This window comes from Urocitellus parryii, chromosome 10 (assembly GCF_045843805.1).
Source record: "Urocitellus parryii isolate mUroPar1 chromosome 10, mUroPar1.hap1, whole genome shotgun sequence".
Lineage (NCBI taxonomy): Eukaryota > Metazoa > Chordata > Mammalia > Rodentia > Sciuridae > Urocitellus > Urocitellus parryii.
In genome coordinates, this window is record NC_135540.1 from 24,552,121 (window position 1) to 24,577,198 (window position 25,078).

Here is a 25,078-nt window from a genome sequence, read left to right on the forward strand (position 1 = left end):
GGGAAGAAGTTGCGCAGCACAAAGGAAATTCTGGAGGGCAGTGGAGTTGCTCTGTACCTTGATTGTGATGTGGTTACTTAACTGTATGTACTGTCGAAACTAATAAGTATAAACCAAAAGGAACAAATCATACCACCTAAATTTAAAAATAAGTCTTTCTAATGTGTGAACAACCAATATACTACTTAAAAGAATATTTATAAGAATCTAGTGAGAAGATATAGCAGGTTTAACCTGAAAGTTAATTTGTGTAAAAAACCGAGCACAATTCGAGATCAAGTAATGCTAAGGCTGTCAATACCATAGAATAAAAAGGCTAAAATTTGAATTTGATTTCAAAGCAGAGCAAATTCATTATAAAAATTCATTATAATTTCCTACATTTTAGGAAAACTTACCAGTCAGTTCCCATTGTATTTTTTGAGAAAGTTAGTGAAATTTCAGGTTCAATAGTGTTCCACCACAAAGACTTAAAACATCTAGTAAAAGCCTGAATGAGCATGCTTTATTCAAGACCCCCAGAACAAAGATATAAGCCATATAAAAAAAAACTAGATCACCAATTCCATAAAGCAAAAATCATGCCTAAAAACAATTTATGGAGTTACCTCAATGAAAGGTTCATGGTCAATTATCATTTCCCTACTTTCTCTTAGCTATTTACAATACTATAAAAGAATGAAGGGAAAAAAAACAATTAAACTCCTTGAGTAATAAATACTTCATTTTTCAATATACTATACTTGGTAATATAGGAGCATAAACTCATACTTTATATATTACTAATAAGACTGAAAGATTATTTACCTTAAAGCATTTAATTAACTAGAAATCTCAATTAAATAGATATTTCCATTCTGTAATAATATTTCACTAAGACATATGTAGATTCTTGTTTTAGTTAAAATATCTACTTCCAGGGGTTCAGAGCATAGCTCAGTGGTTGAGTACTTTCTAAGCACGTATGAGGACCTAGGTTCAATTACCGGCACCAAACCAAACAAAACAAAACAAAAAAACACTTCCATAATAAATATTAATTAGTCTAATGAACTGATATATAATTTTAATTATTTAAAGTATTTGATTACATATTTATTATGTGTTTGTTTTATCCTCTGTTTCTAAACTCCATGAAATATCTAAATGCTTTTCCTATATGCAAACATTTATAAACATTTCTTGGGTTGTATCTCCTGTAATAACACAGAGGAGAGCTTGTTTGTTCCCTAGGGAGATACATGCAAATGCATATACAGACTTAAACTATATTTTAACAAGAGTTCCTGTCACACATAAAATCAGTAGTCTGCTACTTTTCTTCATGTTGGTGCAGCTTTTGGCAACATTCTATGCAGAATTGGGTGGAGGCAAGATATCTACTCCCAAGAGAGATACTTAATGAGTCTTTCCAGTGAGGAAAAGAAAATCTTTTAAATAACACAAAAGCAGAAAGATACACTATGTCATAAGTTCATGCACATACACATGTGTATGGTATTTTCATAGGGGGTTTTGCCTTCAAAACGGTGCCTGGTAGATAAACCTACTATAAAAGACTGCTACTTAAAAACAGGTTGTAGTTTACTCAATAGTGGACAATGTGGCAGATTAGTTGGCAGATTATTATAATAATAAAATAAATATTTATATAAATAATATTAAATAATATATTTTTTTTTCTTTTTTGGTAGTGGGGATTTAACCGAGGCTTTACCACTGAGCCACATCCCCAGTCTTTTTTGTTTTGTTTCTTGAGACAGGGGCTCATCAAGTTGTGGAGGGCCTCACTAAATTGGAGAGGCTGGCTTTGAACTTGTGATCCTCCTGCCTCAGCCTCCGGAGGCACTGGGATTACAAAATGCACCACCATTCCCAGCAGCAGATTATTTTTTGAAAGGGGAAAACAGTGTCCTCTCATTCTTATTTTACAAATTTCAGAGTTATATAGTTTTTGGAAGGAAGAAGATAAGGAAAGCATTCTAAGCCTCTCAATGCCAATAGTTACAAACTTTAGCTCACTAATGGAGGAAAATAAAAATTACCTGTGTCTGTAGAGTAGACTCGGAAACTCTTATCCCAGAAGCCACAGACGAGAATATAGCGGTTGTCTGAAGTGATGACAAAGCACTGGGAGTGGACTTGAATACTTTGGTCTAAAAGGTCAGTGATTTGCCTCCTGTGCATTCCTGTATTGCTGGCTGTGAGAATGGAGGAAGGAAGAAAAAACCTACTAAGCACACATGGGTAAAGATTGTCATACTGGGAGTTAGGGGTGAGGAGGAAAGGGGACAATTTTTTAAATAAGAATACTTGACCTTTAACTTTAAATTAATAATATTTTAAAAACCCAATAGGAAAACACAATTGCTAGAAAAATGTGGGTGGTTAAGTTCAAGATCTTGGTAAAAAATTTTTGCTTAGAGGAAAGAAATAATAACATACAATTTAAAAATAGTGTACAGTTCGCAGTACATGCTTTCTAGCTCTTGGGCAGGACCAAACTAGATTACAACCTCCAGACTGCATCACAGTTAGGTTTGTGTTTCTGACAATCTCATTACATCTATTGTCATGAGAATGGATTCATGTTGTGACAATCTATTACCTTTAACATTTTGTCACAAGGAAGAGATATTAGGATTTAAATGTCATATACTTGAAATATTGTAGCATCTTGTACTACTTTGGCTTTAACGGGTCTTTAATTTGACTAGATGGGAACTCCCATTTCCCCTGTTTACAGCTGTGCTTGCATGTGAGGAAAGGCTAAAATGACTATTTATTAAAGATTCTTGTAATTGAAAAAGCCAAAGCACAGCACACTGCCACTTTCTTACTCCTTATTGAAGCAATAAAACAAGACAGTCTGGCAGTGTGTTCCAAGTGCTTCAGAGCACCTGAGATGCGGTTTGTCACAAGGCATGAGGGCAGACACAGAGTGACACCAAGCACCAGGAAAAGTAATAATCCTCTTGGAGGATACTATCAAGTATGCCATTATCAGAGAAGGAATTTTCACTGAGATGCATTTTTGGCTTTGCTTCCGGGGATCTAATTTAGCTTTTAATTTCCAATGCAAATAATGGTTCTCGAACTGTGAAAGAAACTCTATTATACCAGAAATTCAGAATGGACAATACTAATTTATGCATCTAACTAGTAAGCTCTTTTTACCAGTTTTCAATTTTTGAGGAAAAAAGGTTACACATTATTAATAAATATGAAAATAGAAAGATATTTATATTCATTGTGTATAATAACTAAGTTTATGTGGATGTTTTAATAGAAGGCTCGGAAACAAGGAAAAAAGTGTTCCAAACACCCTCCTGTGCTGTGCTGGGAACCACTGGGGACACTGAGGATCGAATCGTCCCTGCCATGATGGTATACACCACATAATACACATGTACATGCGAAGTCCTGCAGAACTCTACCAAAGTCTGTGGGCACAGTGTGGCCATTTTAGGTCAGGAGATAACTGTTTGGTAATGTAGGTTTCTTATACTTCGGGTGAATTAATGGACTAGAAAGTAGTAGCAGTAGAAAACAGGCAGAATTCTAGTTGGGGATCATTTCTCCCCATTCTTCCACACAAAGGGAAGTTGCTAGCAGATGAAAAAGCTTTTACGGATATGGTAATGTAGTAGAAAGAAACAGTATCCTACTGCAGTGAAGGTGTGTGATACATTTTTATTTTAAATTCCCCCAAACCTAGAAATCAAAAACAATATATGTAGTACTTTCTAAACTGGTTACTGCAAGTATTTGTGCAAGTATTTCATTCCACATGGGAACTATGAAAATGCTTATTTTGGGCAGTGTTTATATGACTTCTGCTTCTATGATATAAACTTCCATTGGTCACTTTTGGGTAGTGGCCTCTGGGAAAACCTCTTCAACAGATCTGGACATATGCATAATTTTGTACTCAGGGACCACAAAGTACCCATGGACAAAGGCTGATGCCCCTTCAGCCTTAAGATGAACTATTTCCTAAGCAAGTGCTTATAATTTAACTTCACAAAGCCATCTATCTATCTATCTATCTATCTATCTATCTATCTATCTATCTATCTATCTAGTATATTTCACAGCAGCTTTTACATAATCTTATTGTTTTCAATAGTAAACTTCTTGAGATTCAGTAAAGTACTTTTATTCAATGAAAATTGAGTATATTTGTCTAAATAAGCAGTCTTCAAACTCAGGCATGCATACCCCTAGGGGTATGAGACTTCCCAGGGGATAAACAGGCACAGATGTTTTTAGGGGAATCAATCTCTAGTTCTTCAACTTTCATATTCTCTTGCCTAAAATTGATTTGCCTGAGAACTCTCCTGTGAGTTTTCCTTTCTCGTCTCCCTTTCCTCATGCTCTTCTAACACTGGATAAAATAATGACATATTTCCCTTCCATGTAGAGTCTTACTAGGATGCTTTACCCCAGGGTATAAACATCTCTTGGGAGCTTAATACAGGGATAATTCAAATAGTGATGTGATATCAAAAAGTGAATGCTTAGATAATATATTCTGTGTAGTTAAGGTGGTTTTCAATAAAATAAAATGAGGATCTAATCACACTGTTAATTAATACATCATTAAAAATAAGCTTCAATAATAGATTGTTACAATGAAAGATAACTTATTATTAGACCACAAAGATAACTTATTATTAGATCGCTATATAAATTTTGCCACATACAAAGGAGTTCAAAGATGTCTGACACAGTTAAAACTCCTTCCTTTCTCATCTATTTTTTATGTGAGTAACATTCCTTAGAGCTTCCATATCTTTCTTTATTTTGGAGATGAGGTCTCAATATCCAGGTTGGTTTTGGACTCTTGGACTCAACTGATCCTCCTGCCTCAGCTTCCCAAGTGCTGTGATATTGGCGTGCATCACCTTGCCTGGCTATCATTCCCATCCTTAAAAACAAAATAGTAGGATAGACCTGTTGACAGATAGTAGGTCCATCTAGGAATACCCAAACTAATTGGGGGAAAGCTCCAACTATTTCAATAAAAACTGGTTTCCAATAAATGTCTGTGTTATTTTTACATTTAATAAATGTCTTATTATAATGCTAACATAAGTATTAATACTTATAATGATCACTCAATGTAGATTAATTTTGTAGAAAGGTGAGCCTTCTGGTCATAGAAAATTTTAAAATTTAAATTTATATACCTGTGTTTAATTTTCTGTATATTTTTATTCCTGAAAAGTGTAATTTTAAAAAGGTAAGATAAAATTATGTGTGGGAAGTAGGATAAAAACATAAATTGAAGATGAAACAGGAATGAAGTAAAATTTCTAATTATTAAGGGCTTTTATATGCATTTTTAAAAAATAGAAATTGTTTCTAGATGCAGTAGTGCACACCTGTAATCCCAGCAGATCAGGAGGCTGAGGCAGGAGGATCACAAGTTCAAAGCCAGCCTCAGCAACTTAGCAAAGAAGCCCTGTCTCAAAACAAAACACAAAAAGGGCTGGAGATGTGGCTCAGTGGTTAAGTACCCCTGAGTTCAATTCCTGGTACCAAAAATAAAAAATAATAATAATAAAAATAGAAATTGTTGAGTATCAATTCATTCTGATACTTAGGGATTCCATTGGATACATTAAATTTTTTTTTATCTATGCCAGAAATTCTGAGTATTTCAACTTGGGATGAAACTTTTAGAAGTCAACCTTAAAATTTTTGAGAAGATAACATGGTTTTAAATAATTATTTTAGGAACAGAGGCACAGTCTAATGACTGGAGATCTAGAGCACAGAGGGCAAGCGATAGTCCACAGGATGGATCAGGCCCATGCCTATTTATATATATATATATATATATATATATATATATATATATATATATATATATATATAGTTTTATTAGAAAACAACCATGTTCATTTATTTAAGTATTGTCTATGGTGGCTTTGTGCTATCATGTCAGAGTTAGGTAGTTGTTCTGAAACCTCATGGCTCACAAGCCTAAAATATTTACTATCCGGCCCTTTATTAAAAAAGCTTACCCATCCTTGTTATAAAGGTTACAATTGTGGATTTAATTAGGCTTTACACTAAAGATATTTATTGGCACATTTTAAAGCAAACAATGAGCCTATAAATCAGAAATAAGGCTTTCTATGACTTAGAGAATGGGCTTTACTATTTTCCTCACTCCTAAAGCTATACAAGTAAGATTTTAATTTTTTAAAAAAATGTATTCAAAGCAAAATGCAATTTAGAAAACAGTAGTACTTATCCTTCATATAGATACTTTTTAGATTTCTGCTTATATTTTAGAAAATGGTAAATAAATTGGTTTTGAGCTTTAGGTTATTTTTGTCCATCCTGATAGTCTACCTGCAAATGGTAGCCATTTAGCTCTCTATTGAGATAAAGCTTTTAAAGACAAAAAAAAGGTAATGTATGCATAGGGGACATCTTGGATTTGAAAAAAATAAATCTATTAATTCATACACTTTCTTTAAAAATGTTAAACTCTACCAAATTTATTTGTACCAGAGAAATCTGACAAAATTATGAGCCAAACATCAATGCTGGTAGCCTACCCCAGAGGGAGGCAACTGGGCTTTTTATTCTAAAAGTTACTGAACAGCATCTTCAAGGCTGAACATTTTTGATGATGCCACATTTGAAAGGCTCCCATATGGCGATGAAAATTCCAACTAACCTACTCAAAAGACATAGCAGCAATTACATATTCTAAGTCATGTGCTGCAGAAGCACAGTTTATCCCAATGGCTCTTTCTGATCTTCTCCCTGTTTTATCCCTCCAATGGCAATTTATTGGGCTGCAGGACCCTAGGAAAATGAATACAAATATCTTAACGCTACCATTGGCTGGGTAATATATTTCAACTTTGAAACCGCTCTGCAATTGCACATTAATCCCCAGACTGAACGGAGGGTCTAGGAAGAAAGGATTGATCTCTTTTAATGATGAAACCCTGGCACTACAGTTTTATTTTTCACAACACAGTGCTGCTAAGAACCCCACTGTTATTATGAAAATTTCCCTAGCAAAGGAGCTCCATCACATTACCGGTGCGCCAATTCATCATAACGTGCCTCGCTCCTGCTCATCAACAAGTCTGAGTGATGAAAAGATCCAATATTATCCTGACAGTACTTCATGCGCATTCTCAATCACACATTATTACAGCATCCATATTAATTTTCAGTGACACGCGTCCTAGGCCTGTTCAAATTAGGCAAACCAACGAGGGGGAGTTGATGAAATACCAGCATAGCCACAGCTCATTGCATTCCAATTTGCATGCAAATGGTTTATCAGGAAAATTCCATTCCCAGCAACCAGCAAGTGAAAAACAACTGTAATCTACACTTCAGGGCCACCATACAGAGCTTAATGAATCGCAAAGAGAGAAGGAAGTGACAGACCTATGAGAGGATCGATTTCCACTGGCAGCTGGTATGGCTGGTCTTGTACAGCACCTTGATGAGCTGGAATTCACAAAAGATTAGGGAAAAAAAAAGCATTATTTTTCATATAGTAAACTACATAAAACGCACAAGTCAAATCTTACGTAGAATTGTTTCCAACCTCCAACTCTTGCAGTTTTGTGAAATTTAAAGACTAAAAATCCAGGTGCTTTTATGGCTAGCTTATTAAACATTTATTTTAGATTAGTGCTGTTCTGAACATGTGCCATCAGCAGTGGCTCCAGTCCTGGGCCATAAGCTATAGCAGATGCTTGACTGGCAACCTCTGATGCTGCAACAAAACAAAATTAAGTGGTAAAGCGTGCTGAAAACAAAATGTGACAACCATCTGCTGACTGTAGCAAATACTATTTTTTCGTTACTTCTTAAAAAGGCAGTTTTGAATGCTGCAGCACAAAGGATCCACAAAAACGTCAGTTTATGATGGAGAAAGGGAAAGCTCTAAGTCAGGGAACATTTAATGTTTCATCCATCACTTAAAAGCAATCAATTGAAAGTTTGAATAAAAATAAAGAAACCTATCCGCAGATAAATGTTTTAGTTAAATGCATTTGGCTGAAATATTTTCTTAAAGATTGGATTGAGGGTTTTTAAAAAAAGTTTTATTAATATTTAATATTTCCATGGTTTCAATTTAAAAATACTCTGAGAAGCAAATGAGTTAGAAAAATCAATCTATACTAAGAATAGTTTTGTTCCATTCTCAAAATGACTTTAAAGATTCAGGCACGCTTCTTTTTTTAACTGAAAAGAGGTTTTGCAAGCCATCTCCTTGTGGAAGGTAGGAGGACTTGGGCAGAGAGGAAGCCACTGGATGGGTATGCAGGCCAGGCGCATCATATGCCCTAAAAGGAAGAGTTTGGGAGAGATGATCTTTTCAGCTTCACAGTTCTGATAGTTAAATTCTGGGCCCTTTTCCAAACTATTTTCCCCAAATGACTCACGCATTCACCCTGGTTAATATCTGCCTTTTATAGACTCACAAGGATTTACATTACCACTTGGTTGATATTAGAGCTCTGCTCAATACTATAAGATTTTAGGAGATCTTCCTGTCTTTGAGGGGATGAAAATAATAATCAGATATATTTCAATGAGTTCATTCGATTATTTTAAAACTTACTGTTTTATTTTCCCTAGTTAATACATGCCAACTTTTCAAGGATGTCTGGAAGGCCATTAATACTGATAAATACCTAAGTAAGTACAATATTGGCATTAAAGTTTATAGTTTAGTGTGTATAAGAAGCTGAAGCCGCAACGACTCACTCTTTTTTATTGAAGGTATTTGCCTTTGCTGATTACTGGCTCTGCTGATAAAGAAATCACAGGCTGCCTGATCAAGGAAAAAGCCCCAGAGCCTCTGGTCTGCCCAAGAGTAATACCAGTGTCAATCTGCACTAATGCCTTGAGAACTTTTCTCTACTTCTCAGAATCTAAGCTCATAGGAACATTAAAACCACTGTCAGTGAAAAGGGCTTATGAAAGTAATCTTACCACTGACCATCTGACCAGTAATTTGCAACTGACCATTATGTGACCTTGGGTAAGTTATGTAGCCTCTGTGCTTCAGTTCCCTAATCTGGGTTTAGTTGGATAATATAAAATTGCCAACCTGACCATTTTGACCTATAAAAACAGCAATTTGATATGGTTTGACTAAAAACAGAACCTATATCCTCAACTTGTTGGAGGGCTTAAGTACACATAAAATCATTAAAATGATCCTTAGAAACTAGAAAATGCTTTATAAACATTAGCTGTTGTTATTTATTTTGGAGGAGGTCTACCAAGTCCTTTGAATGAGAGAGGAAGATAAAGATTTTTTTTCTCTTTTGAGGTGCTAGGGATCGAATCCAGGGCCTGTTTGAGGCACATGCTGTATTGATGAGCTACAGCCTAGTCAGGATTGTGCCTTTTCTAAATCAGGACATAGATAGTACTCAAAGAACTGACAGAGCTAGCTGTTTTGTGAATGAATTATGAAAATCACAGATCCTTAGAAAAGACTGAATCTAAAATTTTTTAAAAGTTAGAGTAACATGAATTTGATATTTAATGAAGAGAAAGAGCGAATTCTAATGTTGGTTTTAATTAAGGGATTCTAACAGGTAAAGATAAAATGAAATATTGGATGCATACAAACATACCTGAAATGAGGCACAGATTAACAGAATAGATATTTAATATTTTTAGGTGTAGATATAATCCAGAACTGGAGATCTCATCCTAGAAAGGTAACTCTGTGGTGAAGCCCCACATTATCATCTTTGTGTTTATCTATATGAAGAGTTGCTAGTCACACTACAAAGGCAGCATGCATGTAAAGGTGGAAGTGAAAAGCACTAATGACACAGGCACAGACAATGAGGACTCACTGAGGAGAAGTACAGGCAAAGAATCTGTAGAACTCTGCATTCCCCCAGGCTCTTACCTTACAGAAAGGTGATCTGAGGCTGAGAATTGTCAGATGCCCCATAAGTGAGACTCCAGCAAAGGGAACTCTAATTCACTTTACATACTTTTCAAAAAATTGGACATGGAGAAGAGAACACCTGGCCACCAAGTACTAAGGGAAGCAAGCTTTTTAATCAAGAACATTCTCCTTCCTCAAAAGGGGAATGCCAGGAGCTTAGTTGTCCATGCTTAGAGCGTAGCATTACAACCTGGGTATCAACTGGAGACTTAGGAGCCCCTTGAGCCAGCTCTTCCAGAGACTGAGGTGGGGTGGTATAGCAGGACTCTTCAGTAGTTGAGTCTATTTTTAGACTAGAATTTCAGTTTAAAGAGAATTATAGAATATCCTCCCATATTCTATAATTCTCTTTAAACTGAAATTCCCAGGATGCCAGAAATAGCCACCCAGGATAAGCATTATTTGTGGTGGCCCTGGTGGTAAAACATTTGCAAAACTCTTAAGGGCAACTGCACACAGAGTAGGTAGATCCTTGGTACATGTGATAGCACATACCCATCTACGGATAGAAATCAGAGAGCCCCAAAAGTACATTTCTTAAACAAATCATAATGTCCATACACAAGTATGTCACTTGCATATACTTCTCTAAGAGTTCAACTGAAGCAGACCCAATTAGAGAGACTAAATGTCAGCTTCAGTTTTGACCATCTCCATTTTTTCTAAAATCTATTCTCTAATCAATTGTTTCCATTGTTTCACTTCCAGTGTCCAGGAAAATGACTATATTTAATCAATTCTAATACCACCCAGAGATTCTTTGTGACCAGTGCTTTATTGAACCAGGTCAGTATACCAAGTTTATGTTTGGAATGTCTTTTATTCCATTCTAAAATCTCTTCTATTAATTTGAATGAGGACTTTGCTCAAGAATTTATACTTGGGCAGCCAATTTCAGGTATTCTAATTTGTAGTGCTTTATGCACACTTTATAGATTTAATGACAAATTAACAGACCATTAAAATATATTCTTTTAGAACTTCCTACCTATAACAATGGCTTGGGGGAAAAGCCTATAATCTGTAGGACTTTAGAAGAGTTTCCTCCTTATTTCTTTTGTTTCTTAAATTAGAAGGCAAAAAAGAACAGTGCTAAATTCAGGTCCCAACATTCTGTTCTAATGAGAGGCAATAAAATCACAAAGGGATGATCATAAAATCTGAGTTGGAAAACCTGGGTTCAAGCTCTGCCACTGACTGGCAGATGTGATGGTGAGTGATACCAGCATCTTCACTGAAGAAACACTGCAGCCGAGGAACTCTACCACCTCTTCAAACTTGGATGGCTTTTGATTCTAATGGTTACTTTAATTGGGCATGGTCATTCAGCCCTTAGTGGAAGAATAGAAGGTACCAACAGAAGGGCATGCAGCATGTGAGCTGTATAATTTAACTACTCCATAACAAACACTATTGTGCTGTACACAAAAAGTTTCTGTCAGATATCAGACAATTCAAAGTATTTATCAAATGAATGAGTAGGGGCAAAATCTGATAAATAAGTACATGCTATTTATAAATAAAATAGTGTCACTGTATTAAAATGTTATACTAGAAACAATATTTATTTCCAAGGATAAAGAGAAACTGCCAGATGCCAAAGAACAGTTTAAGCTTTAACATTTGTACCACAGACCTCAGAGGTGGGAGGGGCTTCTTCCAGTCTTTCAAACTAATCGACATTTTGATTCAGACTCATGCTTGTTAACCAAAAGCTCAAGCGTTAGGATACATGCTCCTGGGTGTGACAATATCTTCCTACAGTGTTCAGCAGGCACTTGTCCTTTCTTTACTCACCAGGAAGGTTGTGCCACTTGTTCACAGCAAAGAGTCTATTAGCAGTGACCGTGATCACAGCAGGAGCAGCCCAGCCAGGCTGGGTGTTGGCTGCCACGTGGGTGACAGGGGAGTTAGAGGGGAACTTGAGGACCATGATGACATCCTGCTGGGCTTGGTCTGTGAACATCAATGGACTCTGCAGGAGGAGATACTGTTGAGAGGGCATGACAAGACCCAAATACACATGAAGGAGAAGACAAAGGAGGAGAAGAAAGAGCAGGAAAAGAAGAAGAAGACCATGTTAACACAGGTTGCAAGTCGAGCCACAGAAAGGCTGCAGAAACAGCATCATGATTTGCTTGTTTTTTTACATGGCATTATTTGGGATTTTCGGGGACTGAAGTAGAATATGTTAACAAAAACACTTCAAAAATCTATAAATGTCATTAGCTCCCTTTCCCTGCCCACTGCCATAGAAAACTAAAAGAATGATTTGATTTAGATTCTAAATAGGCAAAGTATTGGGATTACATTAAACTGTTTTAGTTGCTATTACATAATGATCTTTGGGATTAAAAATAAAAGAAGGATAAGAATAGGCAATAGGTGTTAAAAACTAGCCAAGGTAATTTCCAAAGATCATCAAAAGAAGTCTTGAATTAGCTCAAACATTTTGACAACTAAATAAAGAGATAATTAAAACAAATATATTTATAAGCAATAGTTAGGCAGCACGCATATATTATTATGGTCAAGAAATAATTTATGAATGTAATATACCAACTTAATTATACAGGTGTTTCAAAGCAATGCATAATTAAATGTACTTGTAAAAACAATATATTTATATAGTGTACCAAGTAATAAACACTGCCTATTGTAATGCAAATGCCACTGTTCTCAGTGTAGTTACAAGTAAAGAGAAATATCTAGATGGTTCTCATCCCTCTCATTAAAAAAACTAAAGCTCAAAACTTTTTTGATTTGTCCTTTGAAAGCAAAAAGTAATTGAAAATGTTAAATGAAACACTCTTCTAATAACCTGCAACAAAATAAATCTTGAAGACTGCTAAGGATTTGGAACATTGCTACAACCCATATGTCATAACCCAAGACATATACAACACAACTCTGATTTATTGGCTTTATTTATACTTTGTGGTAATCTGCTATCATACAATAATTGCACTGTACATTTTCAGTGATTCTCTCCAACCATGTCTATTTTCTAATAGCTGATTAGTATCATTCAGAATTGAAACACATTGATGAAATGCTTCTGGCTGCTTTCCTACTGCCATATTTCAAAACACCAGGTATATGTAAATGTGTAGGCACATATATTTAACACATATTTATTCAGAACTGCTAATAAAAAATTAAATACATTTGCATTTTTATTATCAGTCCTTTTAAAAAAGTTATTAAGAGTACTTAGAAAAACATATTGCACTAAGAATTCCTATTTGCACTCTTTGCATAAAGGTGTAAATAAAGGCAACTAATAAGCTACCCAGACACCCTTCTGAGCAAGTGGCTAAAAGCCAATCAATATTATGAGTTAATCCTCCCTGGATGCTCATTCAATTAAAGGTGTCAGTAATGCCTCATCTGATGTGGCCTCAATTAAATCCAACTATCTGATGGTGTGAAAACACAAGGGGATACAGCAACAGCAGCAAAACCAGACAAATAGGCAGCCTTCGTGTGCCTGCTAATTACTACACCTGGTGTATATTATGGCTCATGCACTTAAAGCAGCACAAGGTGGCATTAATTTCTGCTATATTCATGTGTGTGTGTATGTGTGTGTGGGGTGGGGTGCACTGATGGTTGATGGGGGAACTCATCTGAATGTTGGTAAAAACAATTAATAAACTGTGTGCCTTTGATTTTTAAAATCCCTGATATCAGTAAGTACTTTTTGTCACACAAAGAACCATTTATATGGTTCTTAAGGAATTCTGTGAAATCAGGCAAAAAATAAGAAAAAAGGAACAACAATGAACAAAAATCCTATAAGCTAGTTTTAAACAAGTCCTGTGGAAGGGAAATGAAAATAATTTCAGAGTACCAAGCCTTATTTTTCAATTACATAGTTTTTAAATAATATTTACTCAAGTCAATTTATAAACTCTGAGAAAATCAGAGTACAACATAATAATAAAGTCTCCCTGAAAGGAAGTTCATACATATTTCTGGGCTTAACAGCTCATATTATAAATATAATTAGGCTCAAATTGAATAATTCCAATGTTTATGCCCTTAAAAACACACACGAAAAATGTCTAATGTGTAGGAAGAATGTCTTGTTTACATAGTGACTCTAGTGGGCTGACTCTTAGCCACAGGCAAGGACAAACCACTTTCCACGGCAGGCTGCAGATACAATACCAGAATTGTCCACAGCAGTCTCACAACCAGCTGTCCCTCCAGTCAGTTCCTGCACACCCCATCCTGACTAGAGCTCCCTACACACATGCATACCACGAGAAGCTCTCTCAGGAGCTCCATCATAACCTTCGCTAATAAGCATGAATGAGGAGCACCAGCAGTAAGACAGCGCTCTCCACCTTCCTGGGCTGCTCTGTGGCGATGGCAGCAGCCACAGATAAGCAGAGCTACTGATAAAAAGCTTTAAGAGAACAAAACCTCTTTTAACCTGGGGCGCTCAGGCGAGCCTGGTCTGAAGTGGAAGTAGCCAGATCTCATTTGGTTTCCTCAGATTAAGTGTATACTTGCCACCAACTCTAGTTTCTTTTTACTATGCCTTTCTTTTCCACCCACCTATGTATAAGGCAAAAACCAGAATTTACATAAGTCTAAAAAGAAGTTCAAGTATTTAATTCAGAGGATAAAGATAAAAAAGAAACAGGGTGCCCCCGCCTCATGTGAGCATGTGCCTTCCCACCTAGGGACAGTAAAGCTGATCTGCCTCAATGAACCAATCATCTTTTGCCACAAGGAAGGCTAGGCATGGGAGCGTGTGCATTGCCTCAGTAACCATGGCTGTGCGGTGACCCAGGCAGAAAGTCAATGGGGCAGCAGAGGGGCTTCCATTAGCCAGCACCCAAACAGCCTGGTCTCACTGACAAGCTATTACTAAAACTAATTCCAAAGCCTAAGCATAAATCATTCTTACTATTTTTATGGCATTATCTTCCATTGGTCATGGCCTTTGTGTAGTAGTTTTCAACCTACTAGACTCACCCTTTATGTTTGTTAAAACCTGGTCTCACTGGTTTTAAAATATGTAGTGAGAAGGTGATAAAATATTTTTTAAAATAAATATTGTAGTTTATTATTATGGCCAATTCATGTTCCTAAAGAAATAAAGGGGAAAACTCTGGAAGTTGAAAGAAGATGAGAAAGAAGCAAAAGGGAAAGAGACACAGAAGAAGGGAAGTGGGAAGAGACAGAAAAAAAAGAGAAAGTCCAGAGGTGGACAGGCCTCAGTCTGTGTCTTGCCCCTTTAGCTGTTGCTCCTTCCTTCCTAATGTCAAAATCCTGCCATCTTTAAGCCATAACACAGAATTTGAATTTATCTTAAGTTATTCATATTTCCTTCTTTCTCTCTTTCTTTCACTTGGGCCCTATACATGCTAGGCAGGTGCTCTACCATTGAGCAACTCCAGTAATGAGCAACCTCTTTTATGAGAATCATGCAATTTGATTCATTACTGTGCCAATTTTTTTTTTCCCATTTCATTGAAGAATTTCTTCATGAAACTTCAGGAACTACAAAGGTAGAATGACCATGTTATTTTGCAGCTCAAGTCTAATTCTGGACTGGCTTTTGACTTGCTTCGACCAACAAAATATGGCATAAATGATGTATAAGTTCAAAAGCAAGCCTCAAGAAGTCTTCCGATTCTGTCTTCATTTTCTTGGGAACTTCTGCCATGGGAAGAGTCTGATCTAACTTCCTTAAAGGGTGAGAGTCCACATGGAAAAAGAAGCTCATCCTCTCAGCCCCAGCGTGAGTGAGTCAAGGTGAAAAGAGCAGAAGAAATGCCAATAGAACTCTCAGAATCATGAGAAATCAAATAAATCATTGTTTTAAGTCATTAAAGTTTTGATATACTGAGCACCCCCACCAACCTCTCCCTGACCTTCAGTAACAATACCTACATATCAAAATTAGTTTAAAAATTCCCAACCTGAGAAATATATTGGGATGTTAAATAATGATCAATGTAAAATAATGATCAAAGAAGCAAAACTCATCTAGAAACTCATAGGATCCAATCGGAAAATTAAACAAATCCTAGGTCTGGAGTCCTTTTCCCACAGTGAGGAGAAGTGACAATCAAGACCTCTTAATTCTGCAACATAAAACATGAACTGAGGGCTGGGTTGTGGCTCAGTGGTAGAGTGCTCACCTAGCATGCATGAGGCACTGGGTTTGATCTTCAGCACCACATAAAAATAGAAATAAAGACATTGTGTCCACCTAAAACTAAAAAATAAATATTAAAAAAAAACATGAACCGATGAAATATTAGTGCACTGGAGATCTTTACCTTCTCAAAGAAGAGAAGGCAGTGGCATTTGCTGGTTGTTAGTGGGTTAACACATATTGCGTAAGAGCAGGCCCTGGTGGGGTGGAGCACCTCAAGCACAGTGAGTGACTGTTAGGAATATCAAGCATGGTCTGAAAGACAGGCCAGGAAAGAGCAGAGTGAAAATGGCACTCACCGCTTGCATGGCAGAACCTCTGGGAGGATGGGGCTCTATGAGAAGTTGAGAAGGCGTCTGTCCAAAACTTCGGATTTGAGCTTCGACAGCCTGAAAAAGGCATGGCAAGTCTGAGGTTAAGAGGTGTTAATTACAGGCACTAGAACCACAACTGCCACCTGAAAATGTCATTCCATACTTCTGGCTTGTTTCATGTTGAAAATTGACCTGTATTTTCACAGGGGGCTGTGCACCTGGCAAGGGCATTGAGGGTGAGGTCACCCTGTAGTACTGTGGAAGCTGTTCCTATAAAACTCTGCAAAACATTCTCATCATGCTCAGTGATATGAAACAGAAACCAGCTATAACAATCAGAAATTGTCCTTTTTGGCTTCGTCTCTGTTTTCTTGCGTTTGGTTTTCCTGCTTGCATCATCTATGATGACAAAAGGCTAATCTTTTACAGGTAGACAGAAAAACTATTGCTTCTTTGATTCTAGGCCCCATTTCATCCTGGGAAGCAGAAAAGTGGAAAAAAGAAGTGCAATACCTGTGAAAGTGGTTGATGTGTATAACTTTTGCATTATTGTAAAAATAGCATTATTGTTAACAGTCTCTTTGAACCTAGATGGCTAAATAACATTATTATATAACTTTCTTATTTAATAACAAATGTTGTATCCAAGCATGAGACAGTTAAGCCAGGGACCAACTAAACATAAGGAGCCTGTGTGCACTCTTTCTGAAAGGGGTGTGTGTGCGCGCGCATGCGCGCCTTTTGCAAAGCACTTCCCTGTTTTGGCTGCCACCGTCCTCCAACATAGAAGCCCACTTTTCAACTCCTGCATCATGGGAAACTATAAAATGCCAGGGGGGCTATCACAATCCTTAGTGATTCTGTTTACTTGTATATGTCTGTCTCTTCCTATTAAAAGACAAGATCCATGAAAGCCCTTACGTGTCTTCTTTACCATTAGGTCTCTAAATTGAGTGCATAAATACTACAGGATGTGTGAAGGCAAGAAGGAAGCAGATATACAAAAGGGTTGTTTCAGCATCCCCATACAGTCCAGTATTCTTAATTCTCAGAAAAAAAAAAGGAAGGAACTCAAATTCACAATATATAGTCATTGTGTTATTGTTTGAATCTTGAAGAAAGGAGGTCTTCAGTTTTCATATGCTCTTTATGACCTTCACGCTGCAGGCAATTAATAAATCATAAAGAAAATAATCATTATCATTTACTAATTTCTTATTGGATGAGAATAGCACTAATGGCCTTGCACAAGGACCTTGCATGAAACAATGATAGTATTTATTCGTTTATGCATTCAATGATCATGAACTAAGTACACATATCTGTTAAATCTTAATGTTTCTGCACTTACTATATTACTGACATAGGAAACAGGGTAAATATATTGGGAGGCTCAATATCGCTCCGATGCCACCTTCCAGTACGTTAAGGCATGTTCTATGATCACTGCCAAGCAGAAAAGACTGGGAAGGACCTGTGTGAGGGCTGAGTGATGAGGTAGGAGCAGGATGGTCCGAGTTCAAATCCTGTATCTAGCCATTTACGAACTGTGATCTAGGGCAAGCTGTTTAACATAAGTTTTAATCTTCTCTCCCATAAAATATGGATAATAATAGTACCTATCTCACAGTGTTATATTAAGGACTAAATGACATGAATTTAAAAGTCAAGATTAGACCCTGAATAATGTACACTGAACAAACATTCACTGTGGGCTGCTAACAGCAACAACTATTCATTTAATATTTACAATCTGCCAGAAACTTTTTTAAATCGTTAACTATCTTCTATCAATTAATCTTTAAATTTTATGATGTCAACACTTGGCTACATCCATTTTCTAGATAAGGAAAATAGAGCACGAAGAACTTGGTAATCTTGTGTAGGTCACATAGTAATTACATAGGAGACTTGAAACGTATACCCAGCAGCCTGACTCTAGAGCTCAGACTCTCAAACTTTGAGCCATCCTGTTTCCTTATCTGTTAGGTACTATGCCAGGCTCTGGGGATGAGAATAAGCACAAGAAAAGTATAAACTTACAATCTAATGATGAGTTTATAAAGGATCTTTATTGTGTCATCACAATAAGGCAGGAGGATATAAACTTGAAGCCAGACTAGGCAATTTAGCAAGGTATTGTCTCAACAAATAAAAAGTAGGCTGTGGAAATACCTCAGTGGTAGATCACCTCTGGGTTTAATCCTCAGTACCAAAAAAAGGGGTGGGGGTGTGAGTGGGTGTCTGAGAATGTAGTGCTTCAACATATGACCTATGGTTTCAGATGGCTCAGAATGCAAATCCTGGCCTGGCCATTTATATGCTGTTTGAATTTGGACAAGAAGCTAAATCTCTGTTTCACATCCATTAAATAGAGATAATGACAATATTTAGTTCATAGAATTGTCTGGAAAATTAAATAGATACTGCATATAAAGTGTTTAACACAGTACCTGGAACATACACAGCACCAAATCAAATGCTGTATTATCATTAGTTTTGAGACAAGTGTGATCTCCATTTAACACAACTAAAATAGGGAAAGAAGACATGCTGCAGGACTGTATATAGGAAGATGATGGTGAACATGTTATCTTAGGAAACTAAAATCTATCTCAGGATTTTAAAGTATATTGCAGGGTGAGGAGCCAGAGTCAGATTTCTTCGGTAGTTCTGAGAACAGTCCGAGACGTAAGGAGTTGTACATCTTAATCCTTGTGAAAACTACAGTAAAGAGAAGAAATGGATGAATATGTGAATCATGTCTGTGGAAGCTCAATAAGTATTAGAGACTCTTGATGACTTTGAGCAATGAAGAAAAAAGACAAAACTATATATTTTTTAAACTTGCATGCTTCGGAGAACAGCAAAGAAATGAACAGAAGTAGGAGCTTTTGTTGGGGGAAAAATAATTTGGCAGGAGAAAGACAATAAATTTTAAATCAGACATGTGGAATCTGCAGTCTAGTGTGCAAAAGAAAACCCAAGACTGGCTCTGAGATGAGAGATCAGAGGTATTGATTTGGGTGTCATTCATTCAGAGAGAAATTTAAGTCAATGGTTTATGATCTTGTCTTCTTGCCATACATGGGTTTATGTTTTTAGGTGGCAGAAATGACTTCTTTTTTGAAATAAAACATTACATGAAACCTCAGTACATAAAAAACATAGGTATAAGGCTCTTCTGCTTCAGCAGGCTCTGGGACAACTGTGAGAAGTCACTGGGCTCAGGAGCACAGCTTGAAACCCCCAGTGAGCCCCAGGAAGAAGACACATGAGATGTACACACAAAAGCAGCTAGAGCTGAACCTGCAGAAATACTTAGATTTAGGATATGGTGTCAAGAAAGAATGAAGAAGACAGAGAAAGGGCAGTTGGCAGGGGGAAGGGTAGGAGTAAAAAGCAGTAGAGGGTGACATCAGAGCCCTAAGATGAGAGTTCTAACAAGAGTGGTCAATAATGCCAACTATAGAGAAACCAAGAACAATGACGTCATAGCATGTCAATCTTTATCATAGATATAAATGTTATGCAATTGGTCTTAATACTACATGTACTGTTTGCACTTAACTTTGTTTTGAAATGAAAAGAATATGGGAACCTAAGGGTACAGTAAAGTGGTAGAGCACATGCTCGGCATGTATAGGACCTAGGTTCAACCCCCAGCTCCAAAAGAAGGAAAAAAGAAAAGGATCAGGATGATAAGAAAACTTTCAAAAATGCCAATCTCCTCTTTTAAACACATTTTTAAAAAATATCTATTTTTTAGGTGTAGATGAACACAACACAATGCCTTTATTTTTATGTGGTGCTGAGGATCGAACCTGGGTCCCGCCTGTGCTAAGCGAGCGCTCTACCGCTGAGCCACAATCCCAACCCTAAGCACATTTTTAAAAAATATTTTTTTCAGTTGTGGTTGGACACAATACCTTTATTTAATTAATTTATTTTTATGTGGTGCTAAGAATCAAACCCAGTGGCTTGTACATGCTAGGCAAGCGCTCTATCGCTGAGCCACAACCCCAGCCCCTTTTAAACACTTCTTTTTTTTTTAATATTTATTTTTCAGTTATCGGTGGACACAACATCTTTATTCTATTTGTATGTGGTGCTGAGGATCAAACCCAGCGCCCCGCGCATGCCAGCCAAGCACACTACCACTTGAGCCACATCCCCAGCCCTTAAACACTTCTTTTAAAAATTTTTCTTCTATAGTTGTACATAGACAGCTTGTCTTTATTTTGTTTATTTTTATGTGGTACTGTGGATCAAACCGAGTGCCTCACACATGCGAGGCAAGCACTCTGCCGCTGAGTTACAGCCCCAGCCCCTCTTTTAAACACTTTTTAAAATTCAGTTGTAACAGAAATGGTACATCACTGGCCACTTTGAGGAAAAGGCTTTTTTGCATCACGTAAGGCAATCATCTGATTATTCTGTCTCTTTGACATAGAATAATCACAGGTTAAATAATAATAAATTTTCTTTGCAACTCATGCAGGTATTTAAAAAGGCTGTAGAATTCTTAGACACAAATGCTTTACTTCTTAGTAACCCTTGGATTGCTGGCAGTAAAATAATGCAATAGGAAGGGCTTTTTTGAGTGTAAGAATTAAGGAGTAAGATTGTAAGGCAGTGACTCAAAACTTGAATCAAACTTATATTGCCAACCATTAATTCCAGATTCTTACTATTGTTTTAAAATTCACTGGCCATTTTTCATTTGTCTTGATTTCTGAAGCAGTTTGCAATATTAATCACAACTATTTCTTCACATTCTCTCTCTTGTGACTTCAATGGTTTTGCACTAGACTGGTTCTCTGTTCCTTTATTTTTTGTCTTTTGCTAACTTTTTTTGCCCATAAATTAATGATACAAGTTATCCTTTATTAGCATTCTGATTTTTTAAAAAAAAATTCTATACTTCTCCTGGATTTTTTTTCTATTGGACATCAACCTTACTTCTGTTTGAAAGATTTCCAAATCCATAACCAGTGGATTGTTCACTTCTGTGAACTGTCCATCTATACTGCTGCCTGCTGTCCATCTGCGTGTACTGTGTTCATGTTTCAGCATGAACATGTCTGAGAGTTGAAAAAAATTAATTTTTTTCTACCATTCCTCAGTCAAGGATAGATTCTTCTTCTGATTCTTTTTTAATGATCAGAATCTTACTGACATTTAAAACACAACCTCTTTCTTTTGAGTGACATAATCACTTTCCAAAAGACCCTACCTCCTAGCACTATCACAATAGGGATTAAGTTTTGTAATTTTTTGTTTTGTTTTGGTTTGTTTGGGTACTTGGGATTAAACTCAGGGGCACACCACCACTGAGCCACATCACCAGCCCTATTTTTTATTTTATTTAGAGACAGGGTCTCATTGTTTCTTAGCACCTTGCTTTTGCTGAGGCTGGCTTTGAACTCGTGATCCTCCTGCCTCAACCTCCCTTCACTGAGATTACAGGCATGTGCCATCACACCCATCAGGTATTAAGTTTTAACACATGAATTTTGGAAGACACTCAGTTTGGAAAACAAAGCAGTTACTAATTTTTAACTTAATTAAAAACTAAAGAAGGTGGTGCTTTGAAATCTATTGAAACTTGACTGACCTTGGACATAATTATTAATATTTCATAAATGTCCCATGTGGACTTGGAAAACTGGGTTTTCTACAAGTTTCAGGGTTAGCAGCTATTTTGTAGTAAGAGAGTAAATAAGGAAGTATAGTTAATTAGCAAATGTAGATAATTTTATTATTAATATTATAGTTTTGGGCTGTCACATTTGACCTTTAAATTAATTACATTTATCATATATATGTACATATTATATATATATATATATATAGATACAAACATACTCATATACACATATATAATGTACATATGTCTTTGTAGGTCTGCATGTATTTTTCCATGTTACAGTGAAAAATTGATCAGGTTATGAAACATAAAATACAAATGCCAAAGAAAAGTGAAAGTATGGCCCCTAAAATATTTATGGTTGTTATCTTTGGTAAGTGAGATCATAGAGTTCTTTCATTTTTCTCTTTCTGTATTATGAAAATTGTTTCTCTTTAATTTTAGTGAGGACAACCACAATTCTTTTTCACTTTGAGAGGCAAAATGCCCCTGCTTGGAAATCCGCACCAGTGGTATATGTGACATAAGAATATGAATACACACTGTGCCAGCTGTCTTCTGCGATCACTTTCTGGGTTTAGGCCGTGTTCTTGACATTGACTGCTGCCAGGGTATAGTGTCTCTGTACAAAGATCTTAAAACTCTGATAAGGATGAAATGATTTTTAATTTCTTAACTTTTGTCTCACTCAGAAATCACAGAACCTTCAATCTCTTACTTTTGTTTTTGTTTTGTTATTTAACCCATTGAACTATGTGGGTTCTTTTATACTTTTGAGCAATTTGAATTTATTTATTTATTTCCTCATGGTATTTGACACAGAAGAAAAGAACATTTCTACTTTAGGAGAAAATATCTTACTTATATCATAGTTAATTATAAATCTCATCAAGGATTAAGATTTGTGAATAATCTTTGGATTCATTACTGAGTGTGTGTATGTGTGTGTGCATATGCATGTGTGTTGGTATGTGAGTGTGTATAATCAAATAGTCATACGAAAGGATTTCAAAACTTATTTTTCAAAGTAATATATGTTACCTATAAAAATGCAAATAATACAAAATCAAAAGTAAAAAATGAAAAGCTCCATCCCCCAATTTGGGGTTCATCAGCTAATGCCAGAGTTAAAGTGGTTCCTATGTGATATGGTTAGATAAATGCAGAAAAAAAGCCTTTGCCACAGAATTCGTTGCCCTTTACAAATGCTTGAAATCCTGCCATTAGAGATCATTGATTTGGTTACAAATCTTTTTTTAAACAATCCTTTGCCATCGTTCAGCTGTCTGTGAACAGGATTGGATAATAGATTTTGATAGAAGGGAAAAGTATAGACACAGCACAGAGCTCATGCAGGGAGAGCCAGGGCTGATTCTGGGGTGTGTCTGGGAGTTGGAGAAAGGAAGGGTGGAGGCCCAAAGGCTGAAAAAGATCCACCACAGCAGCATTAGCAGAGGACGTCGCTGCCCCAAGGCCTGCGTGCAGTGTTGTCTGTGTCTTTTCATCGAGCACTCGGCTCTGCAAACTATGTTCCCTGAGGAAGTATCATTTTCTCCTTATTTTTCAAACAATTATAGGTCATTTATGTTTATATGAGTTCTGAAATTAACTAAATGTATTGATTTCTTCTAAAAAATGGATCTGAGCTCCATTTACACAGATGGATAGGGAAAAGGGGAGAGAGGAGGAGACAGCTCACTGTATGCAGTGGGCCTCATAACTTGAAAGTCAAACCTGCAAACTATGTTTAGTGTCAGTGCTTGGTTTTCCCTCTTCCAAATTTATCCTTCCAAATGCTGTTTTAGCAACTCATAATCACCCTGAGAAGGTCTGTTTTCCAAAAGAAGCAGCAGCAGTGTTTAAGTTTACATGACCCCAGTTTCATGACAGCAGTAGCAAATCAGATATCTTATCCAAGGAAAAGCATTTTGGGCTTAGAATTCCATCACTCTCACGGTGGGAGTCAACAGCTCATTTTGGCTTCAGCACTGCTGCAGAACACTGGCCGCAGTGAATCTTTCAAAAAGCATAAACACAATTGGTATTTATAGCATTGTTAACATTGGTTAAATAGTTGGGGGAGTTGTCTACAAGCCTGTTTTAGGAAGGTGAGGGAGGAATCTTTGTTGTGACTGCTGTAAGATTTAAGAGCAGGACAACAGGATTACATTGGTTGTAGCAATATAATAAATTAGAAGTATTGAATGTAATAAGTTTAAATTTCATGCAGCTACAACTCCAAGTGTTCCAGAAACAATCCTGAAGCATCTCTGGCCAGAAGTGTGTTACACAGATGGCACATTTGACACAGTGCAGGGCAGGAACTGTACAATGAAAAGCCAAATAAACGGTAAGGATTAGTCAAGTTTTAATTGAAAACCTACATTAAAAAATACCATAAAATTATGCCAGACATTATTGTACATCAAAACCACAATAATCAGACAGTTTCCCTTAGTCAATTAAATGAGCATCAAAGTTGTCAGTAAAGCCAATCTTTGTATTTCACTCATTATGATCAGTTAAGGAAGTAAATAAGTAGCTAAGTTATGTAGCCAAGGCTACAAAGCAAAGTACTAGTATTTTAATGCATTTTTTAAAAAATCCCCTTTCAGTTATTGCAAGGAATTCACAGGCCAGTGCTTTGTATCATGAACCCATTTCCTTTAGGCATTATTCACACTGGGATGTGAAGTATAGCCTCAGATCAAGTGACTGAATTTTGTTCTCTAAATTTTAAAATAAATATAACATTTCAGTAAGGTTAAGATGAATAAAAAATTGCACAGACCTGAAAAATCAGCATAAAATGTTTGACAGTATGACAGATTTATAAATTATCAGAATAATAACTATGTTTTCTTGGAAACTATTTGTAATTTAATCATTGCTTTTAGTTTTCATTATTAGTACAAAGAAACAACTGAAATTCTATTCTGTTCATATTTGGGAAACATTTAAGAACAAAT

The 25,078-nt window shown here is 36.4% G+C and overlaps 1 protein-coding gene across 4 annotated transcripts in view; it reads right to left on the reverse strand.

The window, feature by feature from the left end:
• The window catches only part of Lrba (LPS responsive beige-like anchor protein), a 683,057-nt gene that overhangs the window by 35,034 nt on the left and 622,945 nt on the right, over positions 1 to 25,078 (reverse strand). For 3 of the 4 annotated variants that reach the window (XR_013344428.1, XM_026384651.2, XM_077803580.1), the window contains exons 49-52: positions 16,445 to 16,534; positions 11,765 to 11,957; positions 7,429 to 7,491; positions 2,046 to 2,201 (exon numbers count right to left, since the gene is read on the reverse strand). Coding sequence is in view for 3 of the 4 variants with exons in the window: in XM_026384651.2 (XP_026240436.2) it covers positions 2,046 to 2,201; positions 7,429 to 7,491; positions 11,765 to 11,957; positions 16,445 to 16,534 (502 nt within the window). In the remaining variant the exon portion in view is untranslated. The remainder of the gene's footprint in view (positions 1 to 2,045; positions 2,202 to 7,428; positions 7,492 to 11,764; positions 11,958 to 16,444; positions 16,535 to 25,078) is intronic. The other variant, XM_077803581.1, reaches the window with a different exon arrangement.